The 21,453-nt window shown below is 38.7% G+C and overlaps 1 protein-coding gene across 1 annotated transcript in view; it reads right to left on the bottom strand.

The window, feature by feature from the left end:
- Positions 1 to 21,451, bottom strand: part of PARG (poly(ADP-ribose) glycohydrolase) — a 118,312-nt gene extending 96,861 nt beyond the window's left edge. Inside the window, exons 1-6 of the mRNA XM_036734737.1 lie at positions 20,897 to 21,451; positions 19,278 to 19,341; positions 15,913 to 16,896; positions 13,428 to 13,611; positions 11,882 to 12,004; positions 11,619 to 11,702 (exon numbers count right to left, since the gene is read on the bottom strand). Of these exons, the coding sequence (XP_036590632.1) occupies positions 11,619 to 11,702; positions 11,882 to 12,004; positions 13,428 to 13,611; positions 15,913 to 16,896; positions 19,278 to 19,341; positions 20,897 to 21,152 (1,695 nt within the window). The 5' untranslated portion in view covers positions 21,153 to 21,451. The remainder of the gene's footprint in view (positions 1 to 11,618; positions 11,703 to 11,881; positions 12,005 to 13,427; positions 13,612 to 15,912; positions 16,897 to 19,277; positions 19,342 to 20,896) is intronic.
- Positions 21,452 to 21,453: the final 2 nt, after the last annotated feature.

Consider the following 21,453-nt stretch of genomic DNA (forward strand, 5'->3'; position numbering starts at 1 on the left):
ACACATTTGAAACAGGGGAATACACACAGGGTAAAGGTAAAAGGCTGGAGTAGAATATATTATGCTTCAGCTGAAGTAAAAAAAGCAGGGGTAGAAATCCTAATCTCAGATAAAGCAAAAGCAAAGATAGATCTAATTAAAGGAGATAAGGAAGGAAACTAAAGCCTGCTAAAAGGCACCATAGACAATGAACTAATATCATTACTTAACATATATGGACCAAGTGGTATAGCATCCAAATTCTTAGAGAAGTTAAGGAGGGAGTTACAGGAAAAAATAGATACCAAACTATACTAGTGGGGGACCTCAACCTCCCCCTCTCTGAACTTGGTAAATCTAACCTCAAAATAAAGAAGAAAAAAGTTAAGGAGGTGAAGAGAATTTTAGAAAAGGTAGATACGATAGACCTCTAGAGAAAAGTGAATGGGGATAGAAAGGAATATACTTTTTTCTCAGCGGTACATAGCACATTCATACAAATTGAGCATATACTAGAGCATAAAAACCTCACAATCCAGTGCAGAAAGGCAAAAATAGTCAATGTATCCTTTTCTGATCATGATGCAATAAAAATTATTTGTAATAAAGGACCATGGAAAGATAGACTAAGAATGAATTGGAAACTAAATAATCTAATCCTAAAGAATGAGTGGGTCAAAGAACAAATCACAGAAACAATCAATAACTTCATTCAAGGGAATGACAATAATGAGACAACATACCAAAACTTATGGGACGTAGAAAAAGCAGTTTTTAGGGGAAGTTCTCTATCGCTGAACGCTAACATGAATAAAATAGAGAAAAAGGAGATCAACGAATTGGGCATGCAACTGAAAAAGCTATAAAAAGAACAAACTGAAAATCCCCAATTAAATACCAAATTAGAAATACTGAAAACCAAAGCAGAGATTAATAAAACTAAAATCAAGAAAACTATTGAACTAATAAATAAAACTAAGAGCTGGTTTTATAAAAAAAAAAAAAAAAACAATAAAATTGATAAACCTTTGGTCAATTTGAGTAAAAAAAGGAAGAAAACCAAATTACCAATATCAAAAATGAAAAGGGTGAATTTACCTCCAATGAAGAGGATATTAAAACAATAATTAGAAATTATTTTGCCCAAATGTATGCCTATAAATTTGATAATCTTAGAGAAATGGATAAATATCTACAAAAATGAAAATTGCCTAGATTAACAAAAGAGGAAGTCAGATACCTAAATAACTCTATCTCAGAAAAAGAAATTGAGCAAGCCATCAATGAAATCCCTAGGAAAAAATCTCAGGGCCAGATGGATTTACATGTGAATTCTATCAAACATTTCAAGAACAATTAATTCCCATACTTTATAGAATACTTGGAAAAATAGGCAAAGAAGGAATCCTACCAAATTTTTTTATGACAGAAATATGGCACCTAAACCAGGAAGAGTCAAAACAGAGGAGAAAAAAAAAGAAAGAAAGAAAATTATAGACCAATTTCCCTAACGAATATTGATGCGAAAATTTTAAATAAAATATTAGCGAAAAGATTACAGCAATTTATTAGGGGAATAGTACACTATGACCAGGTAGGATTTATTCCAGGAATGCAAGGCTGGTTCAATATTAGGAAAACTATCACCATAATTGATCATATCAACAACAAAACTAGAAGAAACTACATGATTACCTCCGTAGATGCAGAAAGAGCTTTTGACATGCCTATTAAAAACACTAGAAAGCACAGGAATAAACAGAGTCTGCCTTAAAATCATAAGTAGCATCTACCTAACACCACCAGCAAGATTTCTTTTAACTTTTTAAAACAAAGCAGGGGGAAGGGGGAGAGAATCCTACAGATGTGAAATGCTCAATAACTTTCACTGAATCATTGTAATATTAGTTTTACTTTGTTACTCTACTTGTTACAAGATACCTCCCATAGAGCAGGAGTAATCTACAACTCCTAAAACCTGTTATCATTTGGGCAGTTAGGAGTATACATAGATAGAGGGCATGGGTATGAGTTGAATATGATGAAATGGTATCTAAAAGAAAAAGTAAGAGGTGAGAAAGAGGAATGCACTGGGAGAATGGGAAAGAGAGAGATAGAATGGGATAAAATATCTGACATGAAAGAGGTGCACAAGAACTTTTACAGTGGAAGGAGAGATAAGGGAGATAGGAGAGTGCTTGAACCATACTCTGATCAGAACTGGCTCAAAGAGGAAATAACATACACACTCAGTTGGATACAGACATTTATCTTATCCTACAGGAAAGTAGGAAGGGAAAGGGATAAAAGGGAGCCAGGAGTAATAGTGTTACACCGAAACTGAAGCCCACCATTAATCCCCTTTATATTCTTGTCTTTGTCTCTGCCCTATACCCTGAAATGGCTTGAAACAGCTTAAGGCATAATTCTGGATGTTACCCAAGGCTAGTCCCCTGACCGCCCCTTTCCTTATGATTCAGCATTCTGTGTATTCTCTCTACATCAGCATTATGTGCAAGGATCAGTTGCTAGGGTAAGGCATAAAGTTTATTTTAAGGAAACCCCCCCACCTAGTTACCAAGTAGCCCCACACTCTAGGTTATAGTGCAGCTACTCTGCTGACCACGCTAGGTTTTCCCCACTCAGACCATAGATTAAGTAGGGGTTACTTTCTGGGGAATTCCACTTCATACCCTCCACCCTGAGTCACAGGATGGTTGCGCTCCTGAAGGCCACCCATTCTAGGAAGCGGACCACTCTGTGTCACAGGATGGTCGCGCCCCTGAGTCTAACCATATTCCCAAATTAGCTCCAAATTGACAAGCTCAACTAATGGCTGATCTTTGCTTCTGTACAACATTGCTTCCGCTAGCGACCCTCCCTAACTATGTCATTGTGGTTTTTGCCTTTATAAGCCTGTAAGTCCCTCAATTTGGGACTGCCTGATTTGAGTATGTACTCTAGGTAGTCGCGTGCTTGGCCAACAAATCCACACCCTAAATTTACCTTGAACCCAGGTCTCGGCTCACTGTTATTTTCTACACAACAATAGAAGCGAGGGCAAATTGGGGGAGGCACTAATCAGAAGCAAAACACTTTTGAGGATGGACAGGGTGAAAAGAGAGAGACAGTAGGATAAACAGGGAAAACAGGATGGAGGGAATTACACAGTTAATAATCATCTACCAAAAAAATGTTACAGCAAATTTCTCTGATAAACGCCACATGTCTCAAAGGTATAGGGAACTGAATCAAATTTATAAAAATAAGACCCATTCCCCAATTGATAAATGGTCAAAAGATATGAATAGGCAGTTTTCAGAGGACATAATCAACACTATCAGTAGCCATGTCAAAAAATGTTCTAAATCACTATTTATAAGAAAAATGCAAATTAAAACAACTCTGAAGTACTATCCCACACCTATCAGCTGGGCTAATATGACAGAAAAGGAAAATGACAAATGGTGGAGGGAATATGAGAAAACTAAGACATTTAATGCACTGGAGCTGAGAACTGATTCAACCATTCTGTAGAGCAATTTGGACTACGCCCAAAGGGCTATAAAACCATGTATACCCTTTGACCCAGCAATACCACTACTAGGTCTGTTTCCCAAAGAGATAAAAAACAAAAAGGAAAGGGAACTATCTGCACAAAAAAAAATTATAGCAGCTCTTTCTGCAGGGGCAAAGAATCGGAAATTGAGGGGATGTCCATCAATTGGGGAATGGCTGAACAAGTTATGGTATCTGATTGTGATGGAATGTTGAATTATAAGAAATGATGACCCAGGGGCGGGGGGGTAGTGGAGTCAAGATGGCGGCTGGAAAGCAGGGACTTGCATGAGCTCCCTGCCAGGTCCCTTCAAAAACCTATAAAAAATGGCTCTGAACAAATTCTAGAACTGCAGAACGCTCAAAATAGCAGAGGGAAGCAGGTCTCCAGCCCAGGACAGCCTGGATGGTCATTGGCTGAGGTCTATCGCACAGGGAGCTGGGAGTGAAGGAGAGCAGAGAGAAGCGGACCCCAGCGTGGGCAGGGGCAGGACCAACCGGACCAGGAGTCGGGCGGAACAGGCCCTAGCACGCTGAACTAGTGAACTGTGGCAGCTACCAGACCTCTAAACCCACAAACACCAAAGACAACAGAGAAGGTTAGTGTGAATAGCTGCAGGGACAGAGAAAAGGAGTTCCTGGTTCAGCCACCACCCCAGGGGCAGCAGAGGTGGTGCAGCTACAGAACTACAGCTGCAGTTGCTTCTGGCCCCAGGCCCACCTGGTGGGAGGAATTAAGTGGTGGATCAGAGCAGGAGTGCAGAGCCTGCTTAAGATTTGCATCAGGTCCAGGTTGGCAGTTCTTGGGGAAGGAGGAGTGCTGGTGTGGCACAGCTGGCTGTATAGAAATAGCTCTGAAAACAACAGCACATCCCCTCAAGCTTAGAACAAAGTTCTCTTTACTCTACAAGCAGTCATATCCTGCTGAAAAACTCAAGGGTCAAGTAAGTTGGCTGGGAACATGGCCAGGCATCCAAAAAGGACACAAATTCAGACTCAGACTTTGGAATCTTTTTTTGGTGACAAAGAAGACCAAAGCATACAGCCAGAAGAAGTTAACAAAGTCAAAGAGCCTACATCAAAAGCCTCCAAGAAAAACATGAACTGGTCTCAGGCCATGGAAGAGCTCAAAAAGGATTTGGAAAAGCAAGTTAGAGAAGTAGAGGAAAAATTGGGAATAGAAACAAAAATGATGCGAGAAAACCATGAAAAACAAGTCAAGGACTTGCTAAAGGAGACCCAAAAAAATACTGAAGGAAACAGCACCTTAAAAAATAGACTTAACTCAAATGGCAAAAGAGCTCCAAAAAGCCAATGAGGAGAAGAATGCCTTGAAAGGCAGAATTAGCCAAATGGAAAAGGAGGTCCTAAAAACCATGGAAGAAAATACTACCTTAAATAAATTAGATTGGAGCAAGTGGAAGCTAGTGACTTACCCCACAGGGTACCTTACCCCACAGGAAAGACGGAGGAAGAAGATAAAAAAGGGGGAATAATAGAAGGGAGGGCAGATGGGGGGGGGGAGGTAATTAAAAACAAATACTTTTGAAAAGGGACAGGGTCAAGGGAGAAAATTCAGTAAAGGGGGATAGGTTAGGAAGGAGCAAAATATAGTTGGTCTTTCACAACATGAGTATTGTGGAAGGGTTTTACATAATGATACGCATGTGGCCTATGTTGAATTGCTTGACTTCTTAGGGAGGGTGGGTGGGGACGGAAGAAGGAAGAGAATTTGGAACTCAAAGTTTTAAAAAGAGATGTTCAAAAACAAAACAAAAAGTTTTTGCATGCAATTAGGAAATAAGATACACAGGCAATGGGGGGTAAAAATTTATCTTGCCCTACAAGAAAGGAAGGGAAAAGGTGATGGGAGGGGAGTGGGGTGACAGAAGGGAGGGCTGACTGGTGAATGGAGCAACCAGAATATATGCCATCTTGGAGTGGATGGGAGGGCAGAAATGGGGAGAAAACTTGTAATCCAAACTCTTGTGAAAATCAAGCTGAAAACTAAATATATTAAATAAATTAAATAAATAAATTTAAAGAAAAAAAAAAAAAGAAAGAAATGATGACCAGGATACTCTCAGAAAAAACTGGTAAGACTTACATCCACTGATGCAAAGTGAAATGAGCACAACCAGGAGAACATTACACACAGTAACAGCAATATTGTATGATGAGCAACTATAAATGATTTAGCTTTTCTCAACAATACAATGATCGAAGACAATTCCAAAAGACGTATGATAAAAAAATGCTACTCATCTCAAGAAAAATGGATGATGGAGTCTAAATGCAGATCAAAGCATACTTTTTTTTACTTTATTTTTCTTGGGTTTTTTTTTTTGGTCTGTGTTTTCTTTCACACTATTGACAAGCTCTCACATTATAATTTCATTTAAAAGAACAGTAATCAAGGATAAGCATCACTGAAAATGGTTTGGCATTCCTCAAGAGCTCTCCTAGGAATCAGCAAAATTCAAAATAACAACAATAGCTAGCATTTATATAGCACCTACTATGTGCCAGGCACTGTGCTAAGCACTTTACATTATTTCATGTGATTCACACAACCATCCTAGGAAGTAGGTGCCGTTATTTAACCTCATTTTATAGTTAAGGAAACTTAGTTTGAGGAAATGGAATTACTAATCTATATTCAATCTACTCTCTTGGGCAATGGGGTTACTCACAAAAGAGTACATGAAAAATCTTTTTAAAATTATGACTTAGTATTCAAGGAGCTCTTTCCGCTCATAATCCATAAGGAATACTCTAGATTCAAAGAAGAAAGACTCCCAGTCTATGTAATTAGTGGCCATGTGATTTCTAAAAACAAAATGCTTTATTCAACCACTGAGGTCACTATCCTTCAAGTTCATACATATTTCTGGGTTTTCCACGAATCTGATTATCGCAACCTGATACTGAATCTTGTTGCATAATGAGTATTTTCATCATGCTCATTAACAGGAGTTTGGTTTTTTCCCATAGTTCCTTTAGTATACACAAGAAAATAAGTGGATTTCTTTGTTATACTGAATCTAAAAAGGAAGGAAGGATTTATTAAGCACCTACTGTGCCAAGTGAATTATACTAATTATTTAACTTTACAAATATCTCATCTGATCCTCACAAAGACCCTCTGAGATAGGCGCTATTATTTATCCACATTTCACAGTTTAGGAAATTGAGGCTGACAGAGGCTAAGTGATTTGCCCAGGGTCACACAAGTAGTGTCTAAGGCTAGATTCAAACACAGCCCTTTCTTGACTCCAGCCCAATGCTCTATCCACTGTGCTATCTAAACAATTAACATCTTTCTAATTTACCACAATGAGTCAAATTATTATTGGGGGAGGCAAGCCAGCTACATATGTCTTAAAACATAAAAATAACAATTATTATTATGTTCTGAAACTTTAATACAAGATTTTAAATGTATTTATGATATAGAAATAATCTTAATATAATGCCCAATACCTCAAAATCATAATGGCATAAGAATCCTGAGTAATAAAATTTTAAAACTATACTATGATGGAACATATTATTTTTCATTTCAAGGATGCATAATTTCATCAGTGCAGTCACTTACTTTTACTAACACAGTCTGCAACCCCTCTACAACTTAGTTAAAAAGTTTTATTGAGTGTCTGTGGCTAAAATATTTATCAACCTCAGTATAACATTCCGACTCTCTCTGAACTCAGCTTGTTTGGCCTTCTGACAACAAACATACATATGGTCTGCCCATCATCACTGGTCCCATGTTCAAAGTGCTCCCAGCTGGAAAGGATGTACCATATAGCTTGCACTCTGCTTGTATACCCTTCAAGAGAGTACAGCATCACAACCATGCCACACTGATGATCTAAAAGTAAGACTAGTGGAGATTCAATACTTTGGCATAAAATCATTTTTATGACAGAAAAACAATATATAATAATACATCAAGTTGTAAACTGCTTAAAGAAATATTAAAGGATATCTGGTAAAAAAAAAAAAGTTATAAAGACCAAGAGAAAAAATCCATGATAGTTTGACTCTTCTGTCTCAAAAAAATGACATCAGACTTAGGATAACACAATAAAATCTTGAAAGTCAAAGGAAGACTTAGAAGTCAAAGGATTTAGAGCTGGAAGCAATCTTAGACATCTTCCAGTTTAATCTCCTCATTTTACAGATCAATCAATAGACATTTGTTACATGTCTACTTTGTGCCAAGCACAGTGCTAGCTTTAGGGGATCCAAAGACAAAAAATAAAGAAGGTGGAGCTGGAGCAGTATCTTAAAGGAAGTAAATGCTATGATGCGGAGAGAGTCAATGCCAGGCATGGAGGATCCCCTGTGCAAAGATACCAAGACAGTAGATGTAGTGCCATGTGTGAGGATCAAAGAGAAAGCTAGTTTGGCTGTACCACAGAGTGCAGGAAAGAGATTTGTATTTTATCCTAGATTTGTATTTTATATCCTGATTTGTATTTTAACCTAAAAATAAGAGGAAGCCACTGGGGTTATTTAAATACAGCAATGAGGGGTTATATCTGTGTTTAAGGAAAATCCCTTTAGCAGCTATGCGAATGATGGTTTGGATTGGGGAGAAACCTGAGCCAGGGTAACCAATTAGGAGATTATTGCAATAGTAAATAGAAGAGGTAATAAGAGCCTGAATCTAAGACGGTGGCTGAGTGAATAGAGAGAAAGGGTTAGACACAAGAAATGTTGTGGAGGTAGAAATGGCAAGATATGGCAGATATTAAAGGAAACAAGGTCAGAGGTGAAATCATTACTCTACTACCATATAAGCAGCAGAGCTGGGATGTGAGCCAGGTTTTAGACTCACAATCTAGTGCTGTACTCACTGCGCCACCTAGCTTCCCCGTGCTGGCCTTTAACAGCCAAGCATCCTAGGGAACAGCTGGAAATTGTTTGAAGAGGTGAGTGACGTGGTCTTTTTGTTTTTTAAAGGAAGATCACTTTGACAATTGTGTGGGAAGATAAATTGGAGTGGGGAGAGACATGCAGCAAGGGGATCACATATCCAAGTTCTTCCAGTGATCTCTCATAGAATTTTCTACCTAATAAATTAGTCCCTCTACTATTTCTTCAACCATGTATTCTCAGCCTGAGCACTAATAGTAACAAAGAATTCATTAACTCAATACAGTAGTGTGTTCCATTGTTGGACAGTTTTGCTAGAAAATTTTTCCTTAGATTGAGAGGAAATCTGCCCCCTTGTAATTTCCACACTGATCCTAGTTCCACACCCTTGAGTCCATTCTTATTCCAAATGACAGCCCTTTAAATTATTCAAAGACAAGTGAAAGAATCCTGAATTTCTTCAGCAAATCATCCTTTGTCACAACTGCAAGGAACCTCACCTCAAAATATAAATCTGGCACCATTCTGTAATAATCAGACTCCCTCTGGACACACTCCAGTTGCTAATGTCTTTCTTAAAATGTGGTATCCAGAACTGAACACAAAACTCTAGGCATGTCCTAATAAAGAGAGCAGGACTCTCAATTCAAACTTATGCGAGGACACAAAGATCCAATAGAGACATTGCCTCAAGAAGCTAATAAATCAAGGTGTTCAAGGAGGGGAGAGGGACATGGAAAAATAAGTATGATACAGGGAAAAGTGTTATGAGTACAAAGAAATCAAAGCAGCCTGTTCATCTTTATCTATCCTCCTTGATTTTCAATACTACTATATAGTGATTAAAAGGATATACACCCAAAAATTGAAGGAGCATCACAAAGAATGAGTGATATATACCTGTAAGAACAATATTGAGAGCTACAAAAGACTTAGGATAGAAAAGGCTATACACATCCAGAGAAAGAATGATGGAATCTGAATGCAGACTGATGCAAACTATTGGCTCTCTCTTTTTTATTTTATCTTATTTTTGGTTTTATTACATCTTTCTCATGGTTCATTTCATTGGTTATAATTCTCCTTTACAACTTGATTATTGGGAAAATAAGTTTAATGTGAAGGTATATGTAGAACCTATATCAGATTACATGCTGTCTTGAGGGAAAAGCGGGAGAGGTGAGGGAGTGGGAGAAAATTTGGAACTCAAAAACTTTGGAACTGAGCGTTGCAAACTAAAAAAAAATTAAATAGTTTTTAAAAAAGAAACAGCCAGATTTAAAAAAAAAGAACAATATTGAGGAGTTAAGAACAACAGGAAAGAGAAACATCTGTGACTTAATGAATAGTGCAATATTAACATAGCACAGAGAGAAAGCAAGATATTCAATTTCCATTTGCTTTGTCTTTTTGGTCAAGTAGAAAAATATTCAGATTGAGAAGTATGGGACAAGAATAGGTAAGAAGGAATTCAAGTCCAAGGTGGGTGAGGCTATAGTAAGGAAGCTATAGCTGTTTCTGACAGGAATTCAAAGCAATCTGGCTTAGCTGAATTCTATGAGAGATCACTGGAAGAACTTGGATATGTGATCCCCTTGCTGCATGTCTCTCCCCACTCCAATTTATCTTCCCACACAATTGTCAAAGTGATTTTCCTTTAAAAAACAAAAAGACCACGTCACTCACCTCTTCAAACAACTTCCAGCTGTTCCCTAGGATGCTTGGCTTTTAAAAGCCAGCACGGGGCAGCCAGGTGGCACAGTGAGTACAGCACCAGCCCGGGAGTCAGGACAACCTGAGTTCAAATCCAGCCTCAGACACTTGACATACTTGCTAGCTGTGTGACTTTGGGCAAGTCACTTAACCCCAACTGCCCTGCCTTCCCCCTCCCAAACACAAACAAAAAAAAACTCCAAAAAGGCCATCACAACCTGGCTCCATGAATCTTTCCAGCTTTGTCATATATTACTACCCTTCCAGCACTTGATGATCTAACCAAACTGGCATTTTCACTGTTCCTCCCACACAACACCCCAGTTTACCTTTGTGCCTTAGCACTGACAGTCTCCTAGAATACCCTTTCTCCTCATCTCTTCCTCACAGTCTCCCTCATTCTTCAAGACACAGCTCCAGTACCATCTTCTATATGAAGCCCCAGCTGATTTTCCCAACTGCCAAGTTGTCCTGCTTCCCTAACTATACGTTGTGTTTACACTATATACATTTCTTCTGTATATACTTTGAGCTACTAATGCTACATACTGCACTAAGACTTTTGGGACACACTGGCCATCCATGTGGGCCCCCAACAAAACAGAAGCTCCTTTGAGGATAAGAATCATTTGCTTTTTGGTCTTTGTGTCCTTAGCATCTGGCATATAGTACACACTTAATGAGACCTTGTGGACTGATTAGCTAAGTTTGAAAAGGCATATCAGGATCAAGTCAGTGACCAAATAATTCATTTTTTTCAGCCAGAGATTCTTAAAGACTATCCACTAAGGTGTACAGAGGGTATGACATTCACCCACCCTGACAAAATCACAGGCCCCTGACTATCTTATCAAAAAACTAAGGGCTAACTATTTCCATCATTACGGTAAGATGATTGAGACGATAAAACTTCCTTTAGTTGATTTAAATTAGTAGCAGTGACAAAACTAATGCTTAAAGAAACACCCTTCATTTTGCTTCCTGAAATTAATCTAACTAAAATACTATTTAATAAATTATTCTTGTATCTTGAGTTCTTTGATAATTATCTCCATTATTCATGGAAACTGTTCTTTTAGACGTAGACTTTTAGATTCACCTCACATCCCTGCTCATTTTAAAAATAAAACCATAAAGCACAAAGTGTGGAGGATCTCAAGTCTTGAAAGTTAAAAGCCTGAGATGTGACCTGAGGCAAATACTTTAACGACCATTTCATTTTTCTCTCCCTATGCTTTCTGTCAAGGTAATGAAACAAACCCCTCCCTCCCCCCTGCCCCCCCCCCCCCCCCCCCGCCCCAAAAAGAGAACATCTAGGAAGAAGGAAGAGGCATTTCAGAGAAACAACTCTGGAAGTAAATGATGCTGTTACCTAAGTCACTAACAATGAGATACTAGGGAGCAGTGTACAACGTGTGCAGATAAAAGGTGAAGAGTAGTCACCAACAATTCCACTGAAGAAAAGAAGTATACACTGGATATACCTTCAAGTTCTGTGGACGGCTGAACTTGTTGAGGAGTGCTGTCTGAATGAGTTCCCACCGACTACCTGGTGTTCGTTCACCATTCTTTTAGGAAAAAAGAAACGGAGATTAATTAAAATGGATGCCCACATTCCATTACATCCCAGTTCTGAAAATTAGCCAAAGACATACAAAGACATAGCTTTCCTAGAAACACACACACGCACATACATACACAATTTTTATTCATAAGCATATCTAAAAATTTCACTTCCTTTTCTTACCTCATCTTCTACAGGGTACAAATTTTGTTCTGAGCAAGGCATTTTGACATGTTTATTATCCCATAAATCCCTATAATGTGTTGGAAAAGGTTTAGGGACTTCTCCAGCTTTCAAAAGATCTACCTATAACAAAGAGAATATGCATGATGTAATGTGTACAAACATTTATCTACACTTCACAAAATGACCTAAAGATACTCAAAAGTCAATACTAAACAATATAGAGCATGGCCTAAACTTATTTAACAAAAAAAAGTCTTAAAGCAGTTTAGTATTTTTATGTAAAACACATACACTTATAGAGGAAGTTGTTTTTAAATAAAAACCACTGTCAAGTACAGTGAAGAAATGAATCACAGAATCCTGGAGCTAATAGGGTTCTTAGAGGTAATTTAATCTAACCCCTCAACTTAATGCATTAATTTCGTCTACAACAATGGTATCAAACTCAAATAGAAACATACACAAGGGGTCCTTGTGGACCACATACAGACTCAGAAAACCACATACCAACATTATCTATCCACGTTCTGGTATTTTTATCTATTTTGTAAAATATTTCCCAATTACATCTTAATCTAATTCAGTGCAATGAACGTTTGACATCTCTGCTCTACAACATAACTGAAATGTACTTATACAGCCTAAAAGTGACAGAAGACTCACTACCTGACAAGAAGTGTAGTTCTGGAGATTTCAAAGAACTTTCTGAAAAGTCATCAACTAAACTAAAAGCTTATCAACAATGAAAGAACAAAAAAGTAAGTTTAAACAACATGTTCTATATAATTTCAAAGGAAAGAAAAGGAATTATCTGAGTTTTTAATATATCAGGTAATATGTTTCACACACTACATAATCTTCCAGATTCTTTCATTTCCAAACCTAAAAATATTTTATAACTTTAAAAAAGTACACCTATGTATAATTTGGTCATCACACGAGAATTAAAGTAACAGATGGGTATTACATGAACAAAGTATTATTTTACTTGGAGAATTAAACATAACATCAATAAAAACTACCTGGATTGTACAATCAAGTGTACAAGCAAGTGCCTCATTAATGGTACCATAATTTTACAGGTAACCTATTTAATGACTGTTAATGCTCCTAATGAGAACTAAAAGTAACCATACTAGATTTTACAAAATACTTTCTGAATAAATTTTTGGCTTTTTTTTTAACCTAAGGAAAAAATAATGAATGTAATTGCATTATATCATAATATCATGCATGGCAAAAGGAATCTAAGGGAGGACACTCAGTTCAGCTTTGCTAAAAATATATTTAAATTAAGAGTTTCTACTTTTTCTTCTCTAAATTCAAAAGTTCAAGTTGAGGTGATAATCATCTTGCTTTTTTTTTTTTAAAGCTGCCATTTTTATCATCACATGTAGTACTTAACTGGTGACTTCTACAGCCTGATACAGTTATAACAAGAAAGACTACTTATGCATTGGTGTAATTTAACAATCAGGATATGGCTTAAACTATTTTAATAAGCTCTCTGGAGTTATCTCCCATTACAAGCAAGGTGACACACCCGAACAGTTACTGTATGATTGACAGAGTGTCTCAGGTGAGGAAGACGAACTCCACACAAAGGCATTCTTCTCAATTCCTCGATAGGAGTTCCAAGCCATTTCTTATCTGGGGAAACCTGAGGTGGAATGTACTTGGGGATCTTCCTGTCTGGTCTTTGGTGTTTGAATTCACACTGTTCCTTTCTAAAATCAAGAAAAACAAATTGTCATGACTTACTTCAAAAAATTCTACAGATGAGCAAATATAATCTGTGGGTCCAGAAACAAACTCCAAAATTTAATCTGTATCAAATAATTACCTGGAATAGTTCAAAAAGGTAGTTGTTTGTTTATGGTGTCAGGGACAGGAGAAAACAAATGCTAAAAATCCTTTTTACATGTAATTGGGGAAAAAATAATTCTCCCCCCCGCTGCCAAACACAAAAAGGTAGTTGAGAATATCTGGACTGGGCAACTGCAACCTCCATATACAGAACCAAAAGAAGAAAAGAAGCCCTAAAGATTATCTGCCCTTCCCCCCAACTAACAACTCCCTTTCTTCATCAATAATCCTTTTTCTCTCCAACAAATGTGCAGCAAAAGCCAAGCTGAAGTTCATACTAGAATGAATGTAGTGATAGGTAAAGTTGACGAAACTCTAGCCATGGCAAGCTCTGGGCAAGTCACTTAACCCTGTTTGCCTCAGTTTCCAGTCATCTGTAAAATGAGTTAGAGAAGGAAATGGCAAACCACTCTAGTATCTTTGCAAAGAAAACTCCAAATGAGGTCATGAGTTGTGCACGACTGAAATAACTGAACAACAAAGACCACAAGTTGTTGAAATACGTCCCAATTTAATGAAGCCATACTTTATACTTATGTCCAGAAGCAAAACACATGTCTCATACCAAAAATATATGTTTTACACAAGGGACTGCTAAATAGAAGTAACCCCCTCCAGGGAACAGCAAAATCTGAATATTTAGTCAAATCATAGTATTACATATTTAAAACTTAGAAGGGATCTTGGAGGTCATTGAATCTAACCCCATCTTTTTGTAAATAAGTTAACTGAGGTTGAGAGTAGTTAAGTGACTTGGCCAGGGTCATACAGTTACTAATTGCCCAAGGCTGGATTTGAATTTAGGTCATCCTGACTCCAGGTCCAGGATTCTATCTACTATGATGTCAATAGTATCAAACTCAAATAGAAACACCCAGCTGTAACACATTACCATGGCACTGGGTCCAGATGCTATCTAATGAGGAAGACACTCTCACTCAGTCACACACACACATTCACACACACACACTGCAGAGCTAGCTCAGGGTATGGAAGGCTCTGAAAGAAAGTGTGAGAGAGTAGAGGTATTACACCATCTACCAAACTGAAGGTCTACACAGCCACTGTGCTGACCTCATTGTTGTATGCCTATGAAACCTGGACAGTATACCAGTACCATGCCAGGAAATGGAATTGCTTCCATTTGAATTGTCTTAGGAAGATTCTGAAGATCACCTTGCAAGATAAGGTACCTGACACTGAGATCCTTTCTTGAGCTGAACTGCCAAGCATTCAAACTCTACTGCAGAGAGGGCAACTCTGATAGGCTGGCCACGTTGATCAAATGCCAAACATACACTTGCCTAAAAGACTATTTTATGGAGAACTCCCACAAGGTAAGCACTCACACGGAGGTCAGAAAGCGAAACAAGGACACTCTCATGGTCTCTCTGAAGAACTTTGGGATCAATTGTGAGCATGGGAGACAGTGGCATAGGACTACCCAGCATGGCATGCCCACATCAAAGAAGGTTCTGTGCTCTATGAGCAAAGCAGAATTACAGTAGCTCAAACAAAACATGAGATGCACAAATTTAGAGCCATCTCCACTCCAAATGTTCATACGAACTATTTGTACCTGCCCACTGGTAGAGCCTTCCAACCTCACATTGGTCTGATTGTCCCCAGTCAGACACACCATACAATGATATCATTTTGGTCCTCTTCGAAAATGAAAGATAACAACAAACCAGCCTCCCAGATCTCCTTCAGTAACTCTAAGTTATATGAATTTTAGAGCATAGGTTTAAAAACTAAAATACATAAAGTTGAAAAATACCTAATTTGGTGAGTAGGATTAACTTTTTCAAACAAATCAGCATTTAAGTCTACATAGGATGTTATTTAATTTCTAAGTCTCTTAATTTACATGAAAAATAGAAGGAAATAAATAATATTGAGAAAAATCTAACTTCCAAGATGAATTCATTTAATATTTTGTTTCTTGATTTGAGAATTTAAATTTGGTACTCTATATTTAATAGAGCTTACCTAGAAGACAGCCGTTTCTCTGTTTCAACGTAACAGTTTTGTTTGCCTCACTTATGAAATTACAAAATGCCCTGCATATAATTCAGTCTGGCAACTAATACTTATTAAGTGCTTACTATATTCTAGACATTGAGCTAAGCTCTGAGGTTACAAAGAGTGGGAAAGGTTACCTTTTGTCCTCTCCTCTAGGCATTCTCATGAAGTGATCTGTTATTTTAGAATCCTTTCTCCCAAGTTGCTTGGGACCTTTGCATTCCACATTCAGACCAGAGATAGTAGGGGATTTGGTGTGTAAATGATCATTTCCAGCAGAACTCTCTACTCCTTCAAACTGAAGGCTCAATCCACTATCTTCACATACCCTAGTACACTGCTGTTTTTTACACTCAATTTTAGTCTCTCCTGCTTGAAATTTGGATGATTTATCTGCTGCTTTGGAGGAATTACCATCTTCTTGTTCATCAAAACATGGGCTTGTTTCTTCATCTGCTTCTGAATCCTGACAACTATTCTTAGAATTATCAACATCCATTGGGGACTCTGGTTCACTTTCTTTCTCAAAAGGAGGAGACTCTGCAAGACTTTCTTGTCTGCTCATCTTCACAACATTTTTCTGACCAGGTAAAATGTCACCACAACCAACATCTGACAGTGGACTCTCAGGAACAACATCTACCTCTTCCTGTTGACTATCTGCACTAGCATCATGGACAGGCTGGCAACACTTACTGGGCTGAAGGTTGCTTGAGGCCTCTCTTGGTTGTGTATCTTTCATAAGCTCCTTAGAATTTGTCATCTTTACAGGTGTCAATAAGAGCTGCCTATTATCTCTATTCTCTTCACAATCTATGTGAATTTGATCATCACTCTGGGGCAAGTGATCCACATTAGCATTTCTGAACTGATCTGCCACAAGAGTTACTTCCTGAGGTTCAGCTTCCAAAAGCTCCGTGTGTTTTCCTTCACTTTGAGACTTACAGGTACTGGAAGTCAGAGGATGGTTGAGATGCTTTGTACTTTTATCCACAGAGGTTTTAGCATGGCTCAGCTGAGAAACATTTTCTAGATTCTCCATGTTATGTTGGAAAAAGTTATCTTTCTGTATAGAACTCATCTTAGATCCTGCTGCTATGATGGTATCTTTACTCTGCAAACTACAGAGGAGAAAGACAACATAAACAAATTAAGTAAAACTTCTCACATGAAAATAATCAGTAGTATACAACTGAGTCAAAAAGGAACTCAACTTTTTACAATTTGTATTTTCACTCAGAAATTTAAACCAAGCAATTTCTAAATATTCAGCTATATGAAAATGCATAGTCTCTTAGTGATTCTACTTCTCCTTCTACTACTACTACTACTACTACTACTACTAGAAAAACCCTCAGGAATTCAGCACTTTGAATGTTGATGACACTACCATTTTTCTGGTCATCTACACTTGATGCTCCAGTCATGTTTAACTCCCCCTCAGTTAATTACCAAGTCCTATTCATTTTGCCTCTAGATTCTCAAGTCCTAATTTTCCACAGTAAAATTACCTTAACTTAAATCCTACCCTGAACTACTATAAGAGGATCCCAATTAAGCTCTTCGCCTCCAATCCATCCAAGTTACCCTTCCTGATGGATAACTCAGATCCTATCAATGCAATGCTTAAAAAATGTCAAGGGCTGTCCATTACACAAAGATGACTAAATTATCTAAATTCCTAACCCTCAAGGCTATTCACAGTATCCAGAACCAATCTACATTTCTAATCTAGTTTTACATATTCTCCGTGTACTTGAAGCAATTTGTTATTGCCCCAAACGAGTTACACTTTCTCAGCTCCATACCTTTGTCCATGTCAGAACAACTCTTCCATGCCCTCCTCCAATTTCCTTTTGAAATCCTATCTATCCTTCAAGACCCCAGTTCCTGATCTAAGCCTTCCCTCAAATGTAAACCACCATCTAGAAGTTTTCTCTCCCTCTTTTCTACTCTCACATTTTGTTTTTGCCAGTTTTGTGCAGTTGTTGTAGTCTAGGTTGTATTATAATTTTTTGTAAATATGACTCGTTTCCTCTATGCTCTTTACGAGTAAGATCCGTGTCTTACTGATACTTAGTAACTATTTGCTGAATGATGACTATTAAACAAATATTTATTGAGCACCTACTATATGCCTAGCCCTTCACTAATGACATATCAGACTTTAAGCATAAAGCCTGATCACAAGAAACTTACGACCTAATAGGGGAAAAACTTGACCAAAATTAGTAAATAAGTTTATAATCCAGTGCTAATTTACATAATACAACTAAATAGATTTGTAAGCTGCTTGAGGTAGAGACCATGTTTTACAAGAGGACAAAAAGAAGAAAGAATAGAAATAAGTATGTATTAAGTGCCTACTATGTACCAAGCACTTTGCTAAATGCTTTATAAGTATTATTTCATTTGAACCTGTACAACAATCCTGGGAGGTAGGTGCTATTAATATTCCCACTTTACAGTCAAGGAAAGCAGAAGTGAAGTCACTTGTCCAGTCACACAAGTGTCAGGGTCACATCTGAACTCAGATCTTCCTGACTCCAGGCCCAGGGTTCTATCCACTGCCCCAGTTAGCTGCCTCAAGGAAAATGGAAAAACCAATGTGGAATATAGCTGTCAAAAAAGTGTTGTGGAGAAAGTAGATTTAAAGTAGTTGTAAGGTATTCTTTGAAACTAGAATGATTTCCAGTCAGAATTATTAGTATTTAGATGGTAGAGAAGAAAAGAAAGGGCACTCCAGGGAGGAACAATTGCATGAACAATGACAAAAAGGTCTTGTTTTACAACATATATGCTCAATATATATTTATTCAGTATATGATTCTGTAAAACTCATTTATTTCACCTCTTTAGTGAAATTATTATACATAATAACATAATATACTATGTAATACATATATGATATTATATATCACATAATATATAAAATGGGGGAGGAGGAGAATGCGGGGCTTTTCATTTCTCTTTCTTCTTTCAAAATCCAGTCTCTTGAGATTTCTGACTGCCCCAAAATTTACCTCACCTAGACCACCTTATCTAGGTGGAATTCTTACCCCATCCAACTAGAAAACCTTACAAAGAGAATCTAATCTAGGTGAATTCCAGCCCATTTTGTTCTACCCAGATAGACTTGGATGGGGTAGATCCCTTTGTCTAGACTACCTGGAGATGGTCTGGGTAGAGGAATCAAAGTCAAGTTCTCCAGCTCTTTATTAGGATAGGTCCACCTCTCATTATAATATTCATTCTCTCATTAATTGTTAACCAATCATAGTTTCTTGTTGGGAACACTCATTCTTTCAAGGGTATATAAGCCTAAGCAGCCTCTATGATTCCTTTTTGATTCACAAGAGAAAGCCAAATGACCATTTTATCATCTGCTAGCCATAATTAATAAAATTATTAATTACCTAGACACGCCTCTTGAAATTTTCATGTCACATTAAGTAAAGATCTATTCCATAGTTTACAATAAAAAGCACATTACAATTCATACCTTTTTGACCCTGTCTTGAATCCTTTAGTGTCCACCCAAGTGGTAATTGTCTTTTGTTTGAAAACTAGAGAAAAAAAAAAGTTAGACGTTAATTTATATACCTCACAACTGGCCTAAGTCATAGTTCATGTTATCAGTAGTTGCAAATTTGCTTCCAAGATCATGATGTAAAATCAAGTGAGCTGAACCTGGAATCGGTAGAAACCTCAGTTCAAGTCCTGACTGGCAACAGCTGTTCGACTATAAGTAAGTCATCTAATCTTTCTGAACTTCAGCTTTGCCATGTGTAAAATGGATATAGTCATAACTGAGTACTTAACAGAGTTGCTGAAAAGATCAAGTGAGATAACATCAGGAGAGAAAAGTTCTCTTCATGGAAATTTGATGACAGATGCTATACGGCCATTCAATATTTTAAGATTGGTAGTATCATTGCTTACTTTACATCCTGTCATTTGGCAAGCTACAAAAAAAAAGGTAGTTTAAGATTTAATTCAATCCAATAAACATTAATAAGGCAACAACTATGAGCAAGGTGCTGTGCTAAGTACTGGAGATTACTCTTGGTCCAGATCTGTAACTGTAACGGTACAGGAAACTCCTAGTGTTGAAACTCCTTTCACAATCACAGTTCTAATCCTCCCCTGTCTTTGAGAGTGGCCTGGAACACTGAGAGATTAAGTGACTTGCCTGTGGTCACACAGCGAATATGTGATGGAGATAGAACCTGAACCCAGGTCTTCTGGAATAAATAATACAGAATGCAACTTTAAAAAATATATGCTTTCCCTTACCTCATCTACATATACAGAATAACTTCTCCTTAAAAAAAAAAAAAAGTACCGTGTATCTAAAGGTAATTTCAAGCCACGAAGAAATCTCAAGCTCTTCCCTATATAAAGGTCTGATCATTGTTTCATTTAGTTTCACATTTCCAACTACAACGAAAAGCTCCCAGCCCTGTGGAAACAGTGATTGCTTCACTTTGTCTTCCCACCAACGAGCGAAGTCTCAGAGGCCAAACAATTTATAGAGAATAAGGAGCAGGCAATATACTTGAACTAGCCTTATTATAATAACTCAATCTTAGCGTTATTCTTTCCTTGGGGTTTCACATGATACACAGTAAATTTCAACGACACAAAAGTTGCAACAAAAGTTCCTAGAGCTAGACGTCAAAGCAAAACGTCAGCTAGATGTATCTCCCCAATCTAAAAGCATTATCCTCAGGAGACCAAAATCTCAGATTTCTCCCCTCCCAAATATGAGAACAAAAAGGGTCTTTTCCTCTTAAATCTGTCTAGTAAAATCACAGAAATCTCATCCTTTCCCTTGAGACAATCTTTCAGCATTAAGAAATGACATCATCCACCGTAAAGAAAAAGGGACGGCTGAGAACAGGGCAGGAGGGCGACTCTACCCCGGGAAACGTTCCGCCTTCGCTCCCCTAAAAAAGCCACAAGCACCGAGTTCTCGAGGCACGGAGCCAAGGCCCGGTGCAAAACGTCAGACGCACACAGAGCCACTGCGGTGTCGGGATGCAGTGGGAGAGGGAACCAGCCTCGGTGCCGAGAGGACGGGAAAGTGGGAAAGAAAGGGACGGGGCGAAGAGCACCCACCTTTGTTCCCCAACTTGCCGCTCGAGCTGACGCTGTGCGGTGACGCTGCTGGTCCCGGGGAGCCGGCGGCTGGGGACGACGGCGGCCTCTGCCACAGAGCAGACAGGATGGCCTGCCCCGGGACGACCTGAGGGGCCGACAGCTGCCTCTGTTCTCCGGGCTGGCTCAGGGGATCGGGGGCTGAGGGCGGCGGCGATTTCGGGGCGCCGCAGCGGGCTCGCTTCCTGCAGGGCTTGCAGCCGGGGCCCGCACTCATGCTGGGGTCCCGCGGCGCGCAGCCCCCGGGCCGGCCCGGGCGGAGAGCCTCATTCACCGGCCCGGAGAGGGGCGACGGCAGGTGGGGGCGGGCGGCCGGCTCTCCCACACCGCACCATGCCCTCTCCTGCGCCTGTGTCCTCGCACCCGCTTCTTCTCTCCGAAAGGACTCTCTCTGCCCGCGCAGGGCAACCGAGGGCTCGGCGCTTCTCCTTCTCTCCCCCCCACCCCGAAGCCCTTCCCCGTCCCCTCTGAAGAAGCACCTGCGGCGCCTTCGGATGCCTTCACTTTTCCGCCTCCGG

The sequence above is a fragment of the Trichosurus vulpecula genome, chromosome 8 (genome assembly GCF_011100635.1).
Source record: "Trichosurus vulpecula isolate mTriVul1 chromosome 8, mTriVul1.pri, whole genome shotgun sequence".
NCBI lineage: Eukaryota > Metazoa > Chordata > Mammalia > Diprotodontia > Phalangeridae > Trichosurus > Trichosurus vulpecula.